The 19,698-nt window shown below is 39.1% G+C and overlaps 2 protein-coding genes across 10 annotated transcripts in view; one reads left to right on the top strand and one right to left on the bottom strand.

Annotated features, from left to right (window-relative positions):
* The window catches only part of SYT11 (synaptotagmin 11), a 42,682-nt gene that overhangs the window by 15,218 nt on the left and 7,766 nt on the right, over nt 1–19,698 (top strand). For 2 of the 7 annotated variants that reach the window (XM_027830241.2, XM_037883332.2), the window contains exons 2-4: nt 7,942–7,973; nt 9,016–9,839; nt 19,510–19,633. In XM_027830241.2, the coding sequence (XP_027686042.1) occupies nt 7,942–7,973; nt 9,016–9,839; nt 19,510–19,633 (980 nt within the window). Of the gene's footprint in view, nt 1–7,664; nt 7,713–7,941; nt 7,974–8,092; nt 8,113–9,015; nt 9,840–19,509; nt 19,634–19,698 lie in introns of those variants that run through there. The other 5 variants (XM_027830242.2, XM_037883333.2, XM_037883334.2 and 2 more) reach the window with 5 other exon arrangements.
* The window catches only part of RIT1 (Ras like without CAAX 1), a 71,871-nt gene continuing 53,108 nt past the window's right edge, over nt 936–19,698 (bottom strand). Inside the window, exons 7-8 of one of the 3 annotated variants that reach the window (XR_005223044.2) lie at nt 19,459–19,698; nt 936–1,095 (exon numbers count right to left, since the gene is read on the bottom strand). Coding sequence is in view for 1 of the 3 variants with exons in the window: in XM_037883337.2 (XP_037739265.1) it covers nt 19,655–19,698 (44 nt within the window). In the remaining 2 variants the exon portion in view is untranslated. Of the gene's footprint in view, nt 1,096–12,624 lie in introns of those variants that run through there. The other 2 variants (XR_005223045.2, XM_037883337.2) reach the window with 2 other exon arrangements.

Below are 19,698 nucleotides of genomic sequence, written 5' to 3'. Positions count from 1 at the left end.
AAAAAACAAACAAACAACCTGGGCTGTCATGAGCTATCAAAATTCAACTTCTTAATGTGGTGTGGTAGATCTCTAGGATCCCTGCCAGTTTGCCACAGAAAAACGTAGAATCTGCATTTTTAAAGAGAATCATTAGTTTTTACATTTTGTGAAAAATAAAAACATATACAATGGAACCCCAATTATCTGATTGAATTGGGAATGGGGACAGGTCAGATAACCAGGAGAATGGGCAGGGCTCAGGCTGTCAGCTTAAAAATTGTAAATATATCACTAGAACATTGTGTTCTACTGATACGTGTATATATTGTAGCTAGGGTAACTAAAGTTCAGCATTTCATTTTAACCGTGGAAAAACTTGGATTTTTATGGTTTTTTATTGGAGAATTTTGGTTTTTGTATCATAGAAAACTAGGATTCCTGGTGATAGGCAACCGTAATGTCTGCTACTGCAATAACTGGAGAGTTCAGACACTCTGAACAGCCGGGATGAACACACTGCACTATGACAAGTAACAAAGTTCAGCTGAACTGTTCGCTTGTAATAATGCAAATCTAAAGTGCAGATGGAGCTAGTGTGTCTGCTGGTACTTCAGACTGCTGTTTTATAAAGACAAGATCTTGGGCTTCCCCATCAGTCAATCTCAATGCATGCAGATCTTAATGCAGAAGAAAACCAGAGACCAAGACAACACAATTTCCCAAAATCATCAGATTTCAAGAGAATCTTCAAAGGCACAGGAACCACAGGGGGATATCATTAGTCTTTTCTTTTATACTTGTAACAAAAAATGTCTACTTTTTCACAATCCTAAATGTAAAATCAAATGTTATTAGTGCCACATCCCCGGCAAGCCCCTCTGCCTAAAGACCAGCCTATATGTTACTTTCTCTCAGAAGACAATTAGTATTTTTTACCAGTGACAACACCGTTCTTCCAAGCAAACACATTTATTAGGGCAAAAACGTTACAGGGAAACCATAAAAAATAAGAGTTCCTATATGCATGCTAAAAGCTTACCAGAGGTCATCCATCAGTCGTATGAAGTTCTAGTAAGCCAAAGGCCCTCCAAACCTTCCGCAAGTGGGTCCTTTCTGTTTGCCAAATCAAAAGAAAGCCATGTAAATCGAAATGCTTTTTATACCGAAAGCCCTTTCTTTGTCCAAATCTCTGGAAAAATCCAGTTTCAATCAGTATATTCAAACACCCCAGGGGGTGGCATTTCTTTGGAATTGTTTACAATCTCCAGAGTAATCACCCCCTTATAATTACTCCCCTACTGTTTTTAGTTCCTGGAGGATCCATGGAAAGCCTCCACCATGGAGTAGAACACAATCATGCATAAACCATTAATATATTTCATACAGTGGACCCCAAAGATGCTGCATGGGATTGCAATATCTGTCACAATTAGAATCACACAGGCCTGTAGCTAGGAAAGCAAAAATAGGGAGGCAATAAATTGTGGGTCATCGCCCTCCTGGCAAATTTTAGACGAGCAAGTGCAATTTCCTGTATTTTAGAAGATTTTATTTCTTAGGAATTGCAAATAAACTGTCATTGACAAATTATATGGGATATCAGTCATTTATAAGATGCACTGTCTTTTTTTTTTTTTTTTTAAACCTGAGACCCGTTCTGAGCAAAGACTGACAACTCAGTGTTTAAATCACCAGAAGCCACCTGGAGCCCTGTCTACACTAATGCTTTCACCACTGCTTCCATTGGTGGAGCTGAACTGGTGGTAATGATGGTGTGACTCTTGGCTAAAAAAGGGTTAAACATCCTGCAAAATAAACAACTCAAATTCGACCCTTAAAGACATGTGGGTAGGTAATTGTTGTGTTTTTGTGTATTTGCATGTATGTGGGTAATGGTCAACAATGTAATCAACAGTCCCTGTCTATGCTGTATTCTGATAATTCAGAGCTCAAAAGAACACCCTAGCATTTAAATTAATTGTAAACACGGGATCTCTCTGTATTCATCTCTCTTTGAAACGTATAGCAAATCATCTGTGAACAGTGGAGGAACAAGGAAATTGCCTTATGTTAATTCTATATCTAAGTACTGGTGATGGACCTCCTGCAAAGATGGACCTCCCCGAGGAACTCCAAGTTGTCAAAGAGGACATGAAATTGTATAAAAGATCCTTGGGTCCTGATCCTATTCATCTCAGAGCTGCTTGAGGCTTCATACAGTGGAAACTTAGGCCATAAGGACTGCGATCCCAGTTCTAACTGGATCACCCTGAAATATAAACATTGGACTATAACCTATAGACTATTTCTGAAAGAACTCTTTGCAACTATAAAGCTCACCATCTCTGCTATGAATCTGAATCTTAAGAATTGAACTCATGTCTGTATGTATATTGATCTTTTAACCATACTCTCTCTCTTTTGTTTTTTAATAAAATTTAGTTTAGTTAATAAGAATTGGCTGTAGCATGTATTTGGGTAAGATCTGGAATATTCAATAACCTGGGAGGTAATGTGTCCGATCCTTTGGGATTGGTAGAACCTTTTCTTTTATATGATGAAATAAGATTTTCAGAAATCATCATATTTGACTTAGGTACCTGGATGGAGGCCTGAGGCTGGATCACTTTAAGGGAACTGTGTTGTTTGGACTTCTGAGTAACCAGTAAGGTAATAAAGAAGCTGTTTTATGCTGGCTTGGTAAATCTGAGTATTGGAATATCCACCAGCTTTTTGGGGATTGTCTGCCCCATTCTTTGCAGTTCACCCTAATTGAGTGACCACAGCTGGCCCCCACTGGGACCCCAGCCACAGTGACGTAGTCATGCTAGGATACACATTACCACAGGTTAACTGGGTTTTTGGATCAGTACCACACGCTTGTCAAAAATTAATGTTGGATATTGGAGAGTGTAAGGGTTAAAAATCAGTTACAGTGAGTGATTCATGATTAAGATCCTGACAGAAAAAGCCTGGAAGAATTGTGCTCACAGAGGGGGTTGTCTTTTAAGAAAAAAGCCCCAGGGCAGGAATTGAAAATCTGTTAATTGCTAGTGATAAGGAAAAACAACGAGGAGTCCTTGTGGCACCTTAGAGACTAACACATTTATTTGGGCATAAGCTTTCGTGGGTAGAACCCACTTCATCGGATGCATGGAGTGAAAGTACAGGAGCAGGTATACATACATGAAAGGATGGGGGGTTGCTTTACCAAGTGTGAGGTCAGTCTAACGAGTTAAATCAGTTAACAGCAGGATACCTTCAAAAACAGACTCCAACGTGAAGCTGCAGAACTGGAATTAATTTGCAAACTGGATACCATCAGATTAGGCCTGAATAGAGACTGGGAGTGGTTGGGTCATTACAAAACCTAAACTTAATTTCCCCAGTACTAGTTTCTCCCTACTGTTACTCACGCATTCTTATCAACTGTCTGTAATGGGCCACTCTCTTACCGCTTCAAAAATTATTTTTCCTCCCTTGATATCCTGCTGTTAATTGATTTAACTCATTAGACTGACCTCACACATAGTAAAGCAACCCCCCATCCTTTCATGTATTTATACCTGCTCCTGTATTTTCACTCCATGCATCCGATGAAGTGGGTTCTAGGCCATGAAAGCTTATGCCCAAATAAATGTGTTAGTCTCTAAGGTGCTACAAGGACTCCTCGTTGTTTTTGCTGATACAGACTAACATGGCTACCCCTCTGAAACCAGTGATAAGGAAGCAGACGTAGCGAAAATGCTTGCAGTGAGAAACCAGTAGCAGTTTGAACAAAGAATGGCATATCTTCCGTTTCTGGAAAAGCAAAAAATAACTGATATGGAAAGAGAACGCCTGTGTTTTGAACATGAACAGAGACTGGCATATATTCGATTACAGGAACTAGAAGCTAAGGCAAAAGTGGACAGACTTAAGCTCCAACTCAAGAGAATAAAGGAACAACAGGAACTGTATCATCCTGAAAAGCCAGTTCCTCTCAACAACAAAGATGGGGATAGAATCTATCCAGTTTGTAACAATGTTGGTATGTTTTTTGACTCTAAGCAGTTGTCTGTGTGTAACCAAATATACCCCAACACTGCCACCTTTTATGTAAATGCTTTTGCTGTGATCTCAGGTGAAGGTAACCTCATTACTTGTGTAGAGAATGTAAAAAGTCAATGGTAAAAGCTGTTTAGGGCAAGTTCCAGCTTCTAACATCACACTTGTTAAAGAAGATTATTTATAAGATCAGAGTGTGAATATTGTAATCCTCTATGAGTTTACTGTAAGTGCCTTTAGCCAAAATCCACCTTGAATGGAATGGTGTTAAATATGAAGTTAGAGCTGGTGTAAGGAAGTTATTGCCTAAGGATCTTTTTATTGGGGATGATATTAAAGCTCTGTTCAATCAGGTTGACATGAATCAGTCACAGGAAAGAAATAATCCTGAACCTGTGTCTATTAGGGGGCAAGGACTTGCCTATGGAGCGGTTCTCCAAATGCTTGTCTAAGGAAGATAGCTGTTTATCTATGCAAGGAGGCAGTGTATATGTGGAAGAAATTTCTGTGCCTGATATCTCAGAAGTAAATCTGCCATTAGATAAGGCTCAGGGAAATGTTTCTCTAGAGCAAATTAAAGTTGGTGATCAGATTAAAGCCCTAACTGAGGAAGGAAAGGATACAGTCTTGGTAAGTGATGAATTGTTAGCAAGTGATTTGTTTAAAGCAGCTCAGTGTAATGAGACTCTTATATATGGAGAATAGCAGTTTATCTGTTGGGAGTGGCAACTTGCATGTTAAGGAAGCTGTCACACTGTCTGGGTGTATGTCTGAAATCAGCCATGGGTGCTGAAACAAAGAGAAAGATGAAGTGAGCTGTAGCTCACGAAAGCTTATGCTCAAATAAATTTGTTAGTCTCTAAGGTGCCACAAGTACTCCTTTTCTTTTTGCGGATACAGACTAACACGGCTGCTACTCTGAAACATATCTCCAATTGTTTGTCTGTTTTGAATAGCAGCATGCCTGCTGAGAAACAGTGTCTCTCTAGTTCTCTCTCTGTAAAGCAGACAGAAGAAGCCTGTCACCTATGATGGTTGAAAATTTATTAGTTAACTCAGAGTTGATTCTGGATACAACAAAAGCCCAGGAAGGAAGTGGTCCTAAATTTCTGTCTGCTAGGGATAATGACATTATAACTAGGTTGCATCCAGTTAATGTCATAAGTAGCTCCCAGAGACCAAGCAATTCTGGTGCTTTTATTTTGCCTGTTGCTAGTATGTTGCTGGGTAAAGATATGACAACCTTGTCTGACCAGGTTGATATAGCCAGGGCACAAGGAAAGCATGAAGGTGATTTAACTATGTTACCAACTGACAGTGGGGAAACTTTTAACAAGGAAGAAGATGTTTCTAATCTTTTGACTATGAAGTCTAGCAATTTACCTGAAAGGGGATTGTGTAAAAATCCTCCTGATGGGCCAGAGGTGATTCTGGATGTATGTGAAACTCAGAAGGAGGTTGGTGATTCGTCTGTTGTGCCAAAGTCAGTTCTGGACATAAATAAAGCTCAGAAAGAATCTGTTGCAGTGCATAATACTGCAGAAGGAAAGGAATTTCTTGGTGAAGTCTTTGACGTCTGTGAAAAGGAATTGTTTCCATTGACTCTTAATGGGCCATTGTTGATAGTAAACAGTCTCTCTTCTGAGGAAAGTATGTTGGTGCCTAATGGCCAAAGTCTTTCAAATGAAAATGAATCCACTGAATTTGCTTTAGAAAAATCTAGTGTGAATAGCTTAAAGGAGGCTTCCTTAGCTAATTTTGAAAGTGAACAGTCTGTGTCTCAGGTTGAAGAAAGAGGCTAGATTCCTGGTTTTACACAGCAGAGCAGCCTTATGAATAGACCCATAGACACTTTGGATTTGTCATGTAATTTCTTAGTAAGCTCTAGCTAGTGCATCTGATACCTTGTGGATGCAGAAATTGCTAGGTGAAAAGCAGAACTATAGTTCAGACATGATAGAAAATGGTTGTGTCTCTTTAAGGTATGATGTCCATACAAACTTCCTACCTGACAAGAAAAAAAAAGAAAAGCAAGCTAACTCTTAAAAAGCAAAATGCCCTTACAAACTTGTCTCCCTCATCTCTAAAATACTAAAACCTCAAGGAAGTGGTTAAACTGAAATCCTATGTTAAGAAAAATCCTAAAGTAAAGAAAAAGCTATGAAAGTTCAAAAGGGACATTGAACAAGCTAACCTAACAAATTATTTGTCTAAACAAAAGGCTTGGTATGACAAAAATTATTGTAAATGTACATGTGATAGAACTGATGTTAATATTATTGCTAATAATTGTAACTAACATGTTGCTGATACCAAAAACTGTAAAAATTTACAATGTGCCTAATCTTTTGGAAAAACCCTTGAACATGTTAAGAGTGATACATAAGAACACACTTTATGTTAAAAGGCCTTGTGATACTGATATTTCACAGTGAATGCCTGTATCTGATCTGGAAACTGTACACAGGAGAAAAGACATTGTGGACCTAATGTGCTGTGCAAAAAAGGGAAACTGAGGTATAACACCTCACAGCCCTCATGGCTGAATGCCAGAGTATGTGCTCTTTGAAGAACATTAATGGCTATGTTAAGTCAATACATAGACTAAATCCTGGAATCACTAAAGTGTTTCACAAAGTATGGACTAAGGTTCTAACTTGGGCAAAAGCATGCATCAATAATTTGGCCTTACTAAGAATTCAGTGTAAACATGGCACATATCAATGTTGGAAGGTCCTTAAAATGTATCCAGGACCTTTAATTTCTCCCTTCCACACCAGACTCACATTGAGGGTGTGACGCATGGCTAGAAAGGGTTAAACATCCTGCAAAATAAACAACTCAAATTCGACCCTTAAAGACATGTGGGGAGGTAATGGTTGTGGTTTTTTGCATGTACATGGGTAATGGTCAACACTGTAATCAACAGTCCCTGTCTATGCTGTATTCTGATAATTCAGAGCTCAAAAGAACACCCTAGCATTTAAATTAATTGTAAACAGGGATCTCTCTGTATTCGTCTCTCTTTGAAATGTATAGCAAATCATCTGTGAACGGTGGAGGAACAAGGAAATTGCCTTATGTTAATTCTATATCTAAGTACTGGTGATGGACCTCCTGCAAAGATGGACCTCCCCAAGGAACTCCAAGTTGTCAAAGAGGACATGAAATTGTATAAAAGATCCTTGGGTCCTGATCCTATTCATCTCAGAGCTGCTTGAGGCTTCATACAGTGGAAACTTAGGCCATAAGGACTGCGATCCCAGTTCTAACTGGATCACCCTGAAATATAAATATTGGACTATAACCTATAGACTATTTCTGAAAGAACTCTTTGCAACTATAAAGCTCACCATCTCTGCTATGAATCTGAATCTTAAGAATTGAACTCATGTCTGTATGTATATTGATCTTTTAACCATACTCTCTCTCTTTTGTTTTTTAATAAAATTTAGTTTAGTTAATAAGAATTGGCTGTAGCATGTATTTGGGTAAGATCTGGAATATTCAATAACCTGGGAGGTAATGTGTCCGATCCTTTGGGATTGGTAGAACCTTTTCTTTTATATGATGAAATAAGATTTTCAGAAATCATCATATTTGACTTAGGTACCTGGATGGAGGCCTGAGGCTGGATCACTTTAAGGGAACTGTGTTGTTTGGACTTCTGAGTAACCAGTAAGGTAATAAAGAAGCTGTTTTATGCTGGCTTGGTAAATCTGAGTATTGGAATATCCACCAGCTTTTTGGGGATTGTCTGCCCCATTCTTTGCAGTTTACCCTAACTGAGTGACCACAGCTGGCCCCCACTGGGACCCTGGTCACAGATGATAGGACTTTTTTCTTTGGGGCTGATAGGGAGACACCCCCTAGTGAAACACCCCCTTAGAAAGCTTTCCTCTCTCTCTGCAGCTGCCAGTCTGCCAAGATATGGAAGACAACAGGTAATGACACTGAAACAGGTGTGGAAGCAGAGAAATTCATTGTCCATGAATGGGAGTGGTTAACAAAGAAATAAACTTTTGGATGAGACACACTTGTGGGCATTTCATATCACATGGCATTCTTCTCAAATGTAGGGATGTAAGTCCCAGTACCTGCTTAAAATCTATCTAAAATTATCCTTGCAGGTTGACTTTTATGATATTCTACAGTTCCTGCCTTACACTCTTATCTAGTGTCAATATGCACGCTTACTAGCTACCACTTTCCACCCCAGAAACAGTAGCATTTAGTGGTCAATGAAGTGATTCCTCTATATGTAGCCTGTGAGGCTCATAAAATGATATAGGATCCTTCAGGATGAGAATCCTCATGTAAATGGAAACAATTTTTGTAAATGTTTAATATATACAAATTACAGTTGTCAGTATCCAAAATCTATAGCCATGTCTGAGATTCAAGTATCTGAACAGGGTGAGAGGTTACAGTCCTTACAGTGAATCATTTTAGGGCCAAATGTCTAATATTTAAAATTACTTAAGTGTGACAGAACTCTGGATTCTAAATAGTATAACTACTTATTACTCAATTGCTGATATTAAAATAGAAACAAGTACTATTTTTAAAGAAGCCATAAAGTGTGAGAGTGCCTCTTATGGCCCATGAAACTGTAGTTCCCTAGTAAACACTTTTACTAGAGCAGTGCTGACATTGATGATGATGGCACACAAAATTGATTTGAGAGAATAAGGAGCAATAAAAATTTGAAGATGTTATTAAGCAAAACCTAGGGCCTCTATAAGTGTGTGGAACTGAGTCCCACATGGAAAAGAACAATTTTAGGAAAATAATTTCAAACTCCAAAGGCATTTCTGTCACCAAGATCATTGAGTAATAATAGACATATTCACTTGATAGGTTCGTTGGTTTTACGAGGTGTAGGGTGTATTTTCTTTAATTAGAATAACATGCTTTTTTAAGGGCTGTATGAACATAATAATCCTAAGGGCTAGCTCATCCCTAATTGTTTTGTCTTCTTTACAGATGTGCCTCCGATTGTGGCAGGGCTTATTGGTGCCACTGTCCTTGTGGTGTCTGTCTCAGTAACAGTATTTGTGTGGACATGCTGCCACCAGCAAGCAGAAAAAAAGCACAAAACGCCCCCTTACAAATTCATTCACATGCTGAAAGGCATTAGTATCTATCCGGAAACCTTGAGTAACAAGAAGAAGATTATCCGGATCCGCAGAGACAAGAACGGCACTGTCAAGGAGACTGGAAGAGGAAACCTTTTGGTAGATGCTGCAGAAGCTGGTTTAGTGGGCTCTGAGAAGGCACCAAATGGGATGAATGCAGCCCCTTGTATCGACCAGCTCCCAATAAAAGTGGATTACGGAGATGAACTGAGTCCAGATCAAAGCATCACTCCAGGTGGGAGCAAAATCTCCTCCCCATCTTCCCCAGAAGAGGCTGTCCTGCTGGGAACACTGACTTTCTCAGTGGACTACAATTTCCCCAAAAAAGCATTGGTGGTGACCATTCAAGAGGCCCATGGGCTGCCAGTGATGGATGAGCACACTCAGGGCTCTGACCCCTACATCAAGATGACAATTCTTCCAGACAAAAGGCATCGAGTGAAGACTCGTGTGTTGCGCAAGACCCTGGACCCTATCTTTGATGAGACCTTTACCTTCTATGGGATCCCCTACAGCCAGCTCCAGGATTTGGTGCTTCACTTCCTGGTGTTGAGCTTTGATCGCTTCTCTCGAGATGATGTGATTGGAGAAGTCATGGTGCCCCTCTCTGGAGTGGATCCAAGCACTGGAAAGGTCCAGCTAACCCGAGAGATCATCAAAAGGAACATACAAGTAAGTGACCTCTCTCTCTGAGTTTGGAGAGACACTTCACGGGTTATGCTTGACCCTATGTAAGCTGATCCCCAGTCAGGCTGAGTTTTCTTGACAGAGGGGACTCAAAATGTCTAGGAACCAGGCATACAGCAAACCCTTATTCATGTGAGTAGTTCTTACTTGTACTAGTCCCATTGAAGTCACTGGGAGAAATTGTATCAGAAAGGCTTGCAGGATTGGATCCCAGGTTATTTATGTTCTGGGTTCTTGTCCAAAAGTCGCTATGTAAATGGTTCCAAAGTAAAATACCCACAGAAGTACTTGTCTCCTCTTACATTTAGTGCCTGATAATCATTTCATTTCATTAATGATAATCATTTCATTTAAACCCCATTGTTTCAAACAGCTAGGTGTCACTGCTGCAAAAGTTTCAGAGTAGCAGCCATGTTAGTCTGTATGCGCAAAAAGAAAAGGAGTACTTTCTTTACTCGTGAGCTACAGCTCAAAAGCTTATGCTCAAATAAATTTGTTAGTCTCTAAGGTGCCACAAGTACTCCTTTTCTTTTTGCTGCAAAAGTGAATCACACCATGTCACTATAACCAAAACAGTAAAGTGTGGACCACATCAGCGAGGAGGGAATTTTTAACAGAGTCTGTAAATCAGGGTGGATAAAAATCAATGATTTAAAAAAAAAAATCAGATTTTTTGGATTTAAATTGGATTTTTTGGATAAAATGCTTTTTGAGGAAAAAACCTATAGTTTTAATTAAAAGAAAAGGAGTACTTGTGGCACCTTAGAGACTAACCAATTTATTTGAGCATAAGCTTTCGTGAGCTACAGCTCACTTCATCGGATGCATACTGTGGAAAGTGTAGACAATCTTTTTATATACACAAAAAGCATGAAAAAATACCTCCTCCCACCCCACTCTCCTGCTGGTAATAGCTTATCTAAAGTGATCACTCGCCTTACAACGTGTATGATAATCAAGTTGGGCCATTTCCAGCACAAATCCAGGTTTTCTCACACACACACACACACACACCCCCCCCCAGGAGAGTGGGTTTGTGTGTGGTGGGGGAGGGGGAGAGAAAACCTGGATTTGTGCTGGAAATGGCCCAACTTGATTATCATACACATTGTAAGGAGAGTGATCACTTTAGATAAGCTATTACCAGCAGGAGAGTGGGGTGGGAGGAGGTATTTTTTCATGCTTTGTGTGTATATAAAAAGATCTTCTACACTTTCCACAGGTTTCAGAGTAACAGCTGTGTTAGTCTGTATTCGCAAAAAGAAAAGGAGGACTTGTGGCACCTTAGAGACTAACCAATTTATTTGAGCATGAGCTTTCGAGGTATTGTTTCATGGTGTCTGTGTATATAATGTCTTCTGCAATTTCCACAGTATGCATCCGATGAAGTGAGCTGTAGCTCACGAAAGCTCATGCTCAAATAAATTGGTTAGTCTCTCAGGTGCCACAAGTCCTCCTTTTCTTTTTACACTTTCCACAGTATGCATCCGATGAAGTGAGCTGTAGCTCACGAAAGCTTATGCTCAAATAAATTGGTTAGTCTCTAAGGTGCCACAAGTACTCCTTTTCTTTTTGCGAATACAGACTAACACTGCTGTTACTCTGAAACCTAGTTTTAATTAAGATACATTATAGCTCAAAGATATCTCATCATGGAATAGGGATTATAAATTATAATTCTATAGTTTGAGACAATATATTCATGTAATGTTTAAGAAAAGTTTTGTAAATGAGTTCCAATAGTTCATGGATTAGGGACCCGATTTTATGGGGTTCCACAGGCTTCTGTATAGATTATTTAGGTTAACCTTTCTATCTACCCAATGAGACTCAGTGCTCAGTTTAGAAGATACCATCAGAGATGCTTAGTTTTGCAGTTCTCAAACTGTGGATTTATGTCTCCAGAGGTAACATGCTTGTTAACAGCAAAAATGTTTTTAAAATAAATAAATAATATAGAGAGGTGAGAAATAACAGACCTTAACTCTATTGTCCCTCTGCAACTTTGTGTACACAGAGTTAATCCCTTACCTCTCTCTAAAAGTGCAAAGTTTCAGAAAATTCAATGAATAGAAGATTGTTGGGGGCGGAATAGATCTGGACCAGGAGAAGAAGTCTGGAGATAAATGTGAGAAGTGTGGGACATATGCTTGTTTTGTTAAAATATTATATGTTTGCTGTTGAAGAAAAAAATCCAGAATACTTAACACTGTTGTTTTAGTTAAATAAAACAGTTTAAATGTCTCTCTGGTGATGTTCTCCTCCTAATACAGCATGGCAAGAAAATCCTCCAAATATTAATGATTAACCTTTTGAATTGGAGGTAGTTCACCTCCCAATGACTTCATAAATATCTGCTTCAGTTACCAAAGGTAATTGAAATAACCAATCATTCATTTTCTGATATAGCTGTAAAACTAATCTGAAAAGTTTTCAAAATAAATCACTGTTTAAAAATGTATAGTGTATACCTTTTAAAAATGAAACCTACACTTATCTCTGAGTTGTGAAGAATATGTATTCAGGTTATAACAACCAACAAGAATGCACTTCTATGTAGAAAATCATGATTAAATCGAGTCTTCCTGACTAGTGATTTAAATCATGCTTTAAATCAATTTGATTTAAATCAAATCCACCCTGCTATAAAGGCTGGTTGACTCTTGTAATTTGCTGCTGTGTATATATGTCTCTTTTCTAATTATGGGTTAATGTTTTATTTTCCGTTTTTGTTTAGTACCTGTCATGCAAAATTAGAAATAACGCATACTTGGATAAAGAAAGTTTAATACACATTGATTTGTTTTCTTGTACATTTCTAAATTGAAAGTAGTTTAGTACTGATTTCTTTTTATCTTTAACTCATTGGGGCCTGAATGCACACAAGGAGTTTAGGCATGATGATGCTCAGTGTCACCATGCCTAACTTTTCGGCACCTAGAAAATCACTGCAATTAACAACTGAGTTAGGTACTTGAGTTCCTATTTAATGAATCGGGAGAGCTAGGAACCTTAGACTGCAATTCACAAAAGCCAGCACGTTAGGCAGGCAGACATGGAAGTTAGCCAGTGGGAGATGCTGATGAGAAAGGTGTGCGCTAAGCCCCATTCTGTCTCAGATATAGGCAGACCTGCAGATATGCACCTATCTCTGCTTGGGATTCTCAGCTGCAAACCCTCTCTTGGCAGTAGGTGCCTAGCTGTTAGGTGGGGAGGATAGAAGGAATACTTCCCTGATAACTTTTATTCCAGTGGTTAGGGTACTCCCCTGGAATGTAGAAGACCCCTGCTTCAAGTACCCCCTCTGCCTGAAGGGGAGAACCACATCTCATACGAGATGCTATGTGCTGCAGTGCCATCAATAAGCTACTATTCTCTTTTCTTTGCGCCATGCACTCAGTGCTATTTCTCTATCCTGTTGTCTAGCTGAACAAAGATCCAGAATGAAAACTAACCACCTATTAGCAAGAGAAAGTATTTGAGGGGCTGGCAGAAGCTGTGACCTCACTCCAGTTGAGGGTGGTTTGTCCTCCAATTCTCAAGATTGTGTACACGTCTGAGATCTTATTAAATTCATTTCAGCAGTGTCCCTATATATGTCTTTTTAATGTTCTGCTGGCCAAGAGATTAATTCCTTTCAGAAGCAGACATTGTCATCCACCTCACTATTGGCTTCAGGCTAGATTACTGAACACACTACGGACTACCCAGAAACTTGCACTAGTGCAGAATATAGCTGATCGCCGCACTCTGTATTGTCTGCCATTTTACTTCTCGATGCAACACGTTGCCTTGGGCTTTAAAACCTTAAACAGTGTAGGTCTTAAAACCAGCCACCATATCAGATACCTTTTCCTCCTTTATCCTGCCATGGCAGCTGTGATTAATGAAGATGTTTGAATCTTCCTCTGCAAATCTGAAACTGCAGGGCTAGAATTTTCAGCTGTGCCTAGTATCCACTGTGGGATGGAAAGAGGCTATTCTAAAGTATACTTGCTGGCTGTAGCCTCAATAGTCTGTTATGGCATCGCTGAGTAGCCAGAGTGCCATGGTATTCTTACCTTGTCCCCTCCAGCACAATCATACCACTGCAGCCCTAGCATAGGAAGAACTAGCTGGGAACTCCCCCTACTAGAGGGAGTTGCTGCACCTTCCTGGCCTCTGTGTGTTGCCAGAGCAACACAGAGGTCTCAGATCATGCAACAGAATTTGGTCCACAGGAGAGCACTGCATTTAGTATTGGACCCTGTAGTCTGAAATTTAATTCTGACAGACAGTGGTGGCACTAGGTATAAGGAGACTAAGCAATTGCTTAGGGTCCAGCAGTTCAGGGGGCCCCAAAATACTATTCTTATATTTAATGTGGACTTGTATGTGTTGGGTAGGTATATTCTTTGATTTGTGGAAATAATACAATTAGTATTGTCAAGAGATGGGTGAGGGGCAAGGGGGCTCCAAAATATTTGTGCTTAGGGCCCCCAGTGCACTAGCCCTGCCTCTGCTGCCAGAACAGTTAGACGCTGTGTCTTGCTGCCTTTAGGGTATTAGGCAGTTTGCATCAGTTTGGCAGATTGTCTCCTGACTGTGAGGTGGACTTCCCACTGAGAATTAGTGTCATGGATGGCTCTCTCTTGGATCAAGTCTCCTTTAAGAAACAGTGGTGGCTGCAGGATGGAGTGCAACTGTTGTTCCCTAACTAGTTAAGTATCGTATTCTATTCCTTAAATTATGTAAATTGTTCCTAGATACTACAGTAATGGGCACCTTGGAATTGTGTGCAATAAATAAGTGTGGAGAATTAAAGGATGAAACTAGGACAAGACATAATGTCAGCAGACTGCAGTCCCAAATCTTCCTCAAAGGCTTTGGTGGGAAACAGCCAGTTACACCCTCTTACTGCTAATAAAGTGTTATCTATTAAGCTGTGATCTATGTTTATGAATGATATATGGAGTGAGAGCATCACATGAATCAAAATTCAGTCTATCCAGTGTATTACTTGAAATTTTCTAAAGAATGATTTTTAAAAATAAACTCCTTAGAAGCATTGCAAAACAAAATGCAATTTTCAGACAGCAGAAACTGCTGAATAGTTTTGAGTATGAGATGGTTTTCCCCCCTGTAATTTATGAGTTGAAATATAAATGTGCAAATTCCAGCATTTTGGTTTACTCTTCATAGGCTCTGCAAGCAAACCCAATGGGGCTATTTAGAAGTATAATGAGGAGACAGTACTTGCATTCCAATTCTGATTTTTCCTTTAGTGGTTGATCTATTTTTGTTACTCAGCTCTAGTTTCAATTGTATATGGGATTCTCTTCTTAATTTCCTGCTCTAAGATGTGGTAAATTTTTGCGGTTCTCTATTAAAGAGCTATTGTGTCTCATCCTAGAGGTAGCTGCATTTTTATTTGTAAGGTTAAATTCTTCTTTTATGTGCAGCCTGTAAACAAACAAACAAGCAAAAATTATAAAGGATCTCTTAGCATGAAAGATTTTAAACTATAAAACAACCCCTCCCCCATCATTTCATTTTAACCTTGTAAACTAGAAAACAACCCCTCCCACATCATTTCATTTTAACATTATTGCTCCCTACCACTAAATTTTCTTCCATGCTTTGTTGTTGCTCATGACCACTCCACTCTTTTCCTGTTCATCCAAGTTGTTGCTGTCTGCTATTCCCATCTCCCTGTCCAGTCTTGTTAGTTTCCTCACAAACTCTTCTCCAGGACAAAGATAATGTCTTATGATAGAAATGACCCATTTGAATGTAATTAAAATGTATTGTTTCTGAACGTATTGGATTCATTTAATCAGGGGAAATTGTTAATAAAAGTATAAAGCACACATGATAATCACTGTGACTTCCTCACAAGGCTAGCCACAAGATTAACTTAGAGAAGCTTAAGGCAGTTTCTGCCCTCATATTTGGGGTACGGCTCATCTCTCCCAACTTGTCAGACAGAGGAACTTTAAGGTTTTATATAGTTGGTTTGTATTTTCTTTTTCTAATTAACTAACGTCAACCAGAAATGACTGATCAGTATCCCTGTATGTATCCTTAGAACCTAAGTTATTTAGATACCAACATGATAGTCACGTCTAAGCATCACTAATAAGAAATTCAGTCTAAATAAAAAAAATTATAGCCCCCATTATAACCTTTATCAAGGATGCACATTATGTAACATTACTAATAACCAAAGAACACTTTCAGTGAGAGCCGTGCATTCCTGAAGAGATGCACAATCCTACAGACATCAAAAAAGCTCATACTGAAGGTAACTCTTCTAGAACAAATATATGAAAGTCTGGAGTATGACATTTTGAAAATCCAAGAAGCTATTATATAGCTACAAGACAGTAAAGCTGTAGTTCCTAATGGAATTCCCATTAACTTATATACGAATTTTTCTAATGCTGTCACCCAATTTACACAAAATGTACTGTTACTTCAAGCTAACAAAAAGCCTAACAAACTCTTACTGAGGCCACAATTAGCTTTGCTAAAAGAGATTAAAATCTGGCATTTACTGGCCCATTTCCCTCCTTAATGTCGTTTGCAAAACCTTAGAAAGAACTTTACCAACAGCTTGGCTCCCTGCTGCCTACAATTAGGTACACAGATCTATCTATTTTTTGGTATCAGCAGGTAGCTGGCAACAATGTAAGGTGACTTTTGAATATTATGACAAAACCAAATGCACTCATTCTAAGCCTTGACTCAGAAAAGGCATTTGACAGTTTCCTCTGGGATTTTCTTTTTTATTTGCAACCTTAGAGGCCTTCAATCTGGGGTCTTACTTTGTTACATGGATCAATATGTTTTATCAAAAGCCAACAGCAGCAGTACTGATGCATCGTCTGAGCTCTTGAAAGCTGAAGGAGTAATCAGATGTGGCTAACTTTTCTCTCACTTATTATATGCATTGGTCTTAAAACTCCTGCCCGTCACCTTTTGGACTATTAGAAGAGTGAAAATTGGCAGCCACAGCCACAACATTTTACTCTTTGCTGAGAACCTACTGATATATTTACTCCTTCCCTACAATTCTGTGCCTCAGGTACAAGATCTTACTTTTGGGAAGCTAGTTGGTCTTAAAATTAAATACATTTGAACCCTTATGTACAAAGATGCTACCAAAAATTTTTAAATTATAGTGGAAGCCTCCCAGATTTAAATACCTAGCAGTAATAATGCCAACAAATCTGAATAATAATATTTAAAGGAAATATTTCACCACTTGGTCACCAACCAGACAGACCTGACAAAGCAGCAGGATCTCATATTTTCATGATGGGGCTGTGTTTGCTAGCGCCGTATCTTAGTTGGATATCAGTAAAAGATAGCATCAGTTTCACACTCACGAATTGTAAATCCATTTTCACTGAGAGTGCAAAAGCTTAGGCTAACTTTGTGGGTATCTAAAGCAAAATCCATTTCTAACACTTGGAAGCCTGCATTATTTTAAGCTTGTTAAGCTTACTATTTTCAAGGACAACATAGCACGTGTTATTCAACTCAGTTCACTTATCCAGACTCTCTCAGCCTTGAGGCGTGGACTGGGAGTAAAATTTTCAAAAGTGCTCAATGACTTAGGAGTCTCAGGACCCTAAATCTCATTGAAGGTCAATAAGCCTTAGCTCCTAGGTGAATACTGAAAATGGTACTTAAGTGCTTTTGCAAACTTTAGTCTGGATCAGTAGTTCTGCAGCACAAGGACTGTCCCCAGCATCCAACTATAGTTGGATCATAAAAACACCCCCATACTGGGACAAGCACTCCAAATCTACTAAAGGTCAAGATTTTAAAATGATAGAAGAGAAGTACTGTAGTGCTCCAGAAGTGAATATGTAACATGGAACTCTGTATGTAAAGTTAATTATTCCATGGCTATTAAACATTCCTACCTGATGCTTATATTCTGCATGTCCTTCACATTAGTATTTATATTACAATGGTATCTGAAGCCTTCAGCTAAGATCAGGGCCCCATTGTGTTAGGCCCTGTGAAAGCACATAGTAAGAGACAGTCCCTGCCCCAAGGAATTAATCTGAATAGATAAAATAAAGGGATTATCATCATCATCTCCATTGTACAGATGAGGGAGAGAGGCACATAAAGATAGGTTACAGTGGCCAAGGTCATAACAAAAGCCTGTGGCTAAACTGGGAATTAAACTCAGGGTCTAACATGTAATTACTAAGCAACAATTATATTGCGGAATGTATATTTATAATTTTCTTCCCAGAGGTGTTTACATTGTTTTGTGTGGCAAAAACTATTAAAATTGTACAAATAAAAAAATGTTGATCTATTGCAAAAGGCATTATTATAATCTGGCACCATTATTAGGCAGCTTTCTAACTGGTATTTGGGAAGTAGGAATTACGTCTGATAATATAAAATCTCATTCTGTTGGGATTCAGAAATTCCTCCAACTGCTTTTGAGGGACACATTAGCTCTGAGCTGAAATATGGTAAAAGCAAGCTTTCAAAATTGTAGGATGTTGTAGGCTTGCTAGAGTATACAGGGTCAGAACGTGGGGTAAATGGAAATTTTAAATGAAGTAGATATCATTATTTCTTCATATAATTGTTAATGTTTTTGTTTGTTAATTGTTAATGCTGATTTTGGTGAATTCATATGGTTAAAAGAGTGGCATAATCCCCAAGAAAAACTGACTTTTCTTCTGAATCAAATAGTTGACACATTACTCAGGGCTTTGGTGCTAGATTTCACATTTTGCAGTTATAGTGCATTGTATCATAACTGTACATACTGTACAGAACAAACATCTTCTGGGTTGTTATAACCCCTGCTTCGAGTACTGCCTCTGGAATAAAACTGTACAGTGTTGTTGTATCTGTGTTGGTCCCAGAATATTACAGAGGCAAGGTGGATCTTTTATTGGACCAACTTCTGTTGGTGAGAGAGACAAGTTTTTGAGCATACACAGTTCATCAGGTCTAGGAAACACTGTAACGCACTAACAAGCCGCCCCCCAATGACTAGAGGGCTGTTAACAGGCCATTTCACCTTGAATGGTCCCTTGAAATGTGTTTTAACTATTTATGCTAAACCGTCTATTCCACCTTGTATTTAACTGAGACACAAAGAAGAGCTCTGTGTAAGCTCAAAAGCTTGTCTCACCAACAGAAGTTTGCCCAATAAAAAATATTACCTCACCCACCTTGTGTGTCTGGTATAAAACTAACACATAACAGTAGTTTCAACTCTTGGGATTGCTGTATCTGTGAAATTCCTGCAGGCAGTGTTCCTGCTTCTCTCTTTCTACAGTACCTCCTGGTAAGGAAGGCTGGCACCGATGTAACTGTAAATACTGAGTTCACGTCCCCCAATTCTAGCTGAACATCAGTACTTTCAAGATAAGGAGAAAGCTTTCCCAACAGGAGCCTCAAAGTCCCTAATCTGGTCATTGTTTTCTTTTCACAAGCCAACCTCTGACGCAGTGATCCTCATTTTTTCTATTGTGAGACACCCCCTGGGGATCTCCCTCCCATCTAGCTGAGGCCAGGCCAGGCCTTCCCATTTAGCAATATGGGAAGGGTACTGTGGTCATGACCTCCTGGCACCTACCTGTTCATTACCTCCCAGGTCTTCCCAGTTGTATCTGCTTCTTTTCCACAGAAATGCATCAGCAGAGGAGAGCTGCAAGTCTCACTGTCTTACCAGCCTGTTGCGCAGAGAATGACTGTTGTGGTGCTGAAAGCTAGACATTTACCGAAAATGGATATCACTGGCCTCTCAGGTAGAAGCTATTTTCTCCAGCCTATTAATAGTTTACTGCACTCCACCTGATGCATAGTTTGTTCTTCC

This window comes from Chelonia mydas, chromosome 24 (assembly GCF_015237465.2).
Source record: "Chelonia mydas isolate rCheMyd1 chromosome 24, rCheMyd1.pri.v2, whole genome shotgun sequence".
Classification (NCBI taxonomy): Eukaryota; Metazoa; Chordata; order Testudines; family Cheloniidae; genus Chelonia; species Chelonia mydas.
Note: the sequence above shows the minus strand (reverse complement) of the source record. Positions and strands in the feature narration are given on the sequence as shown.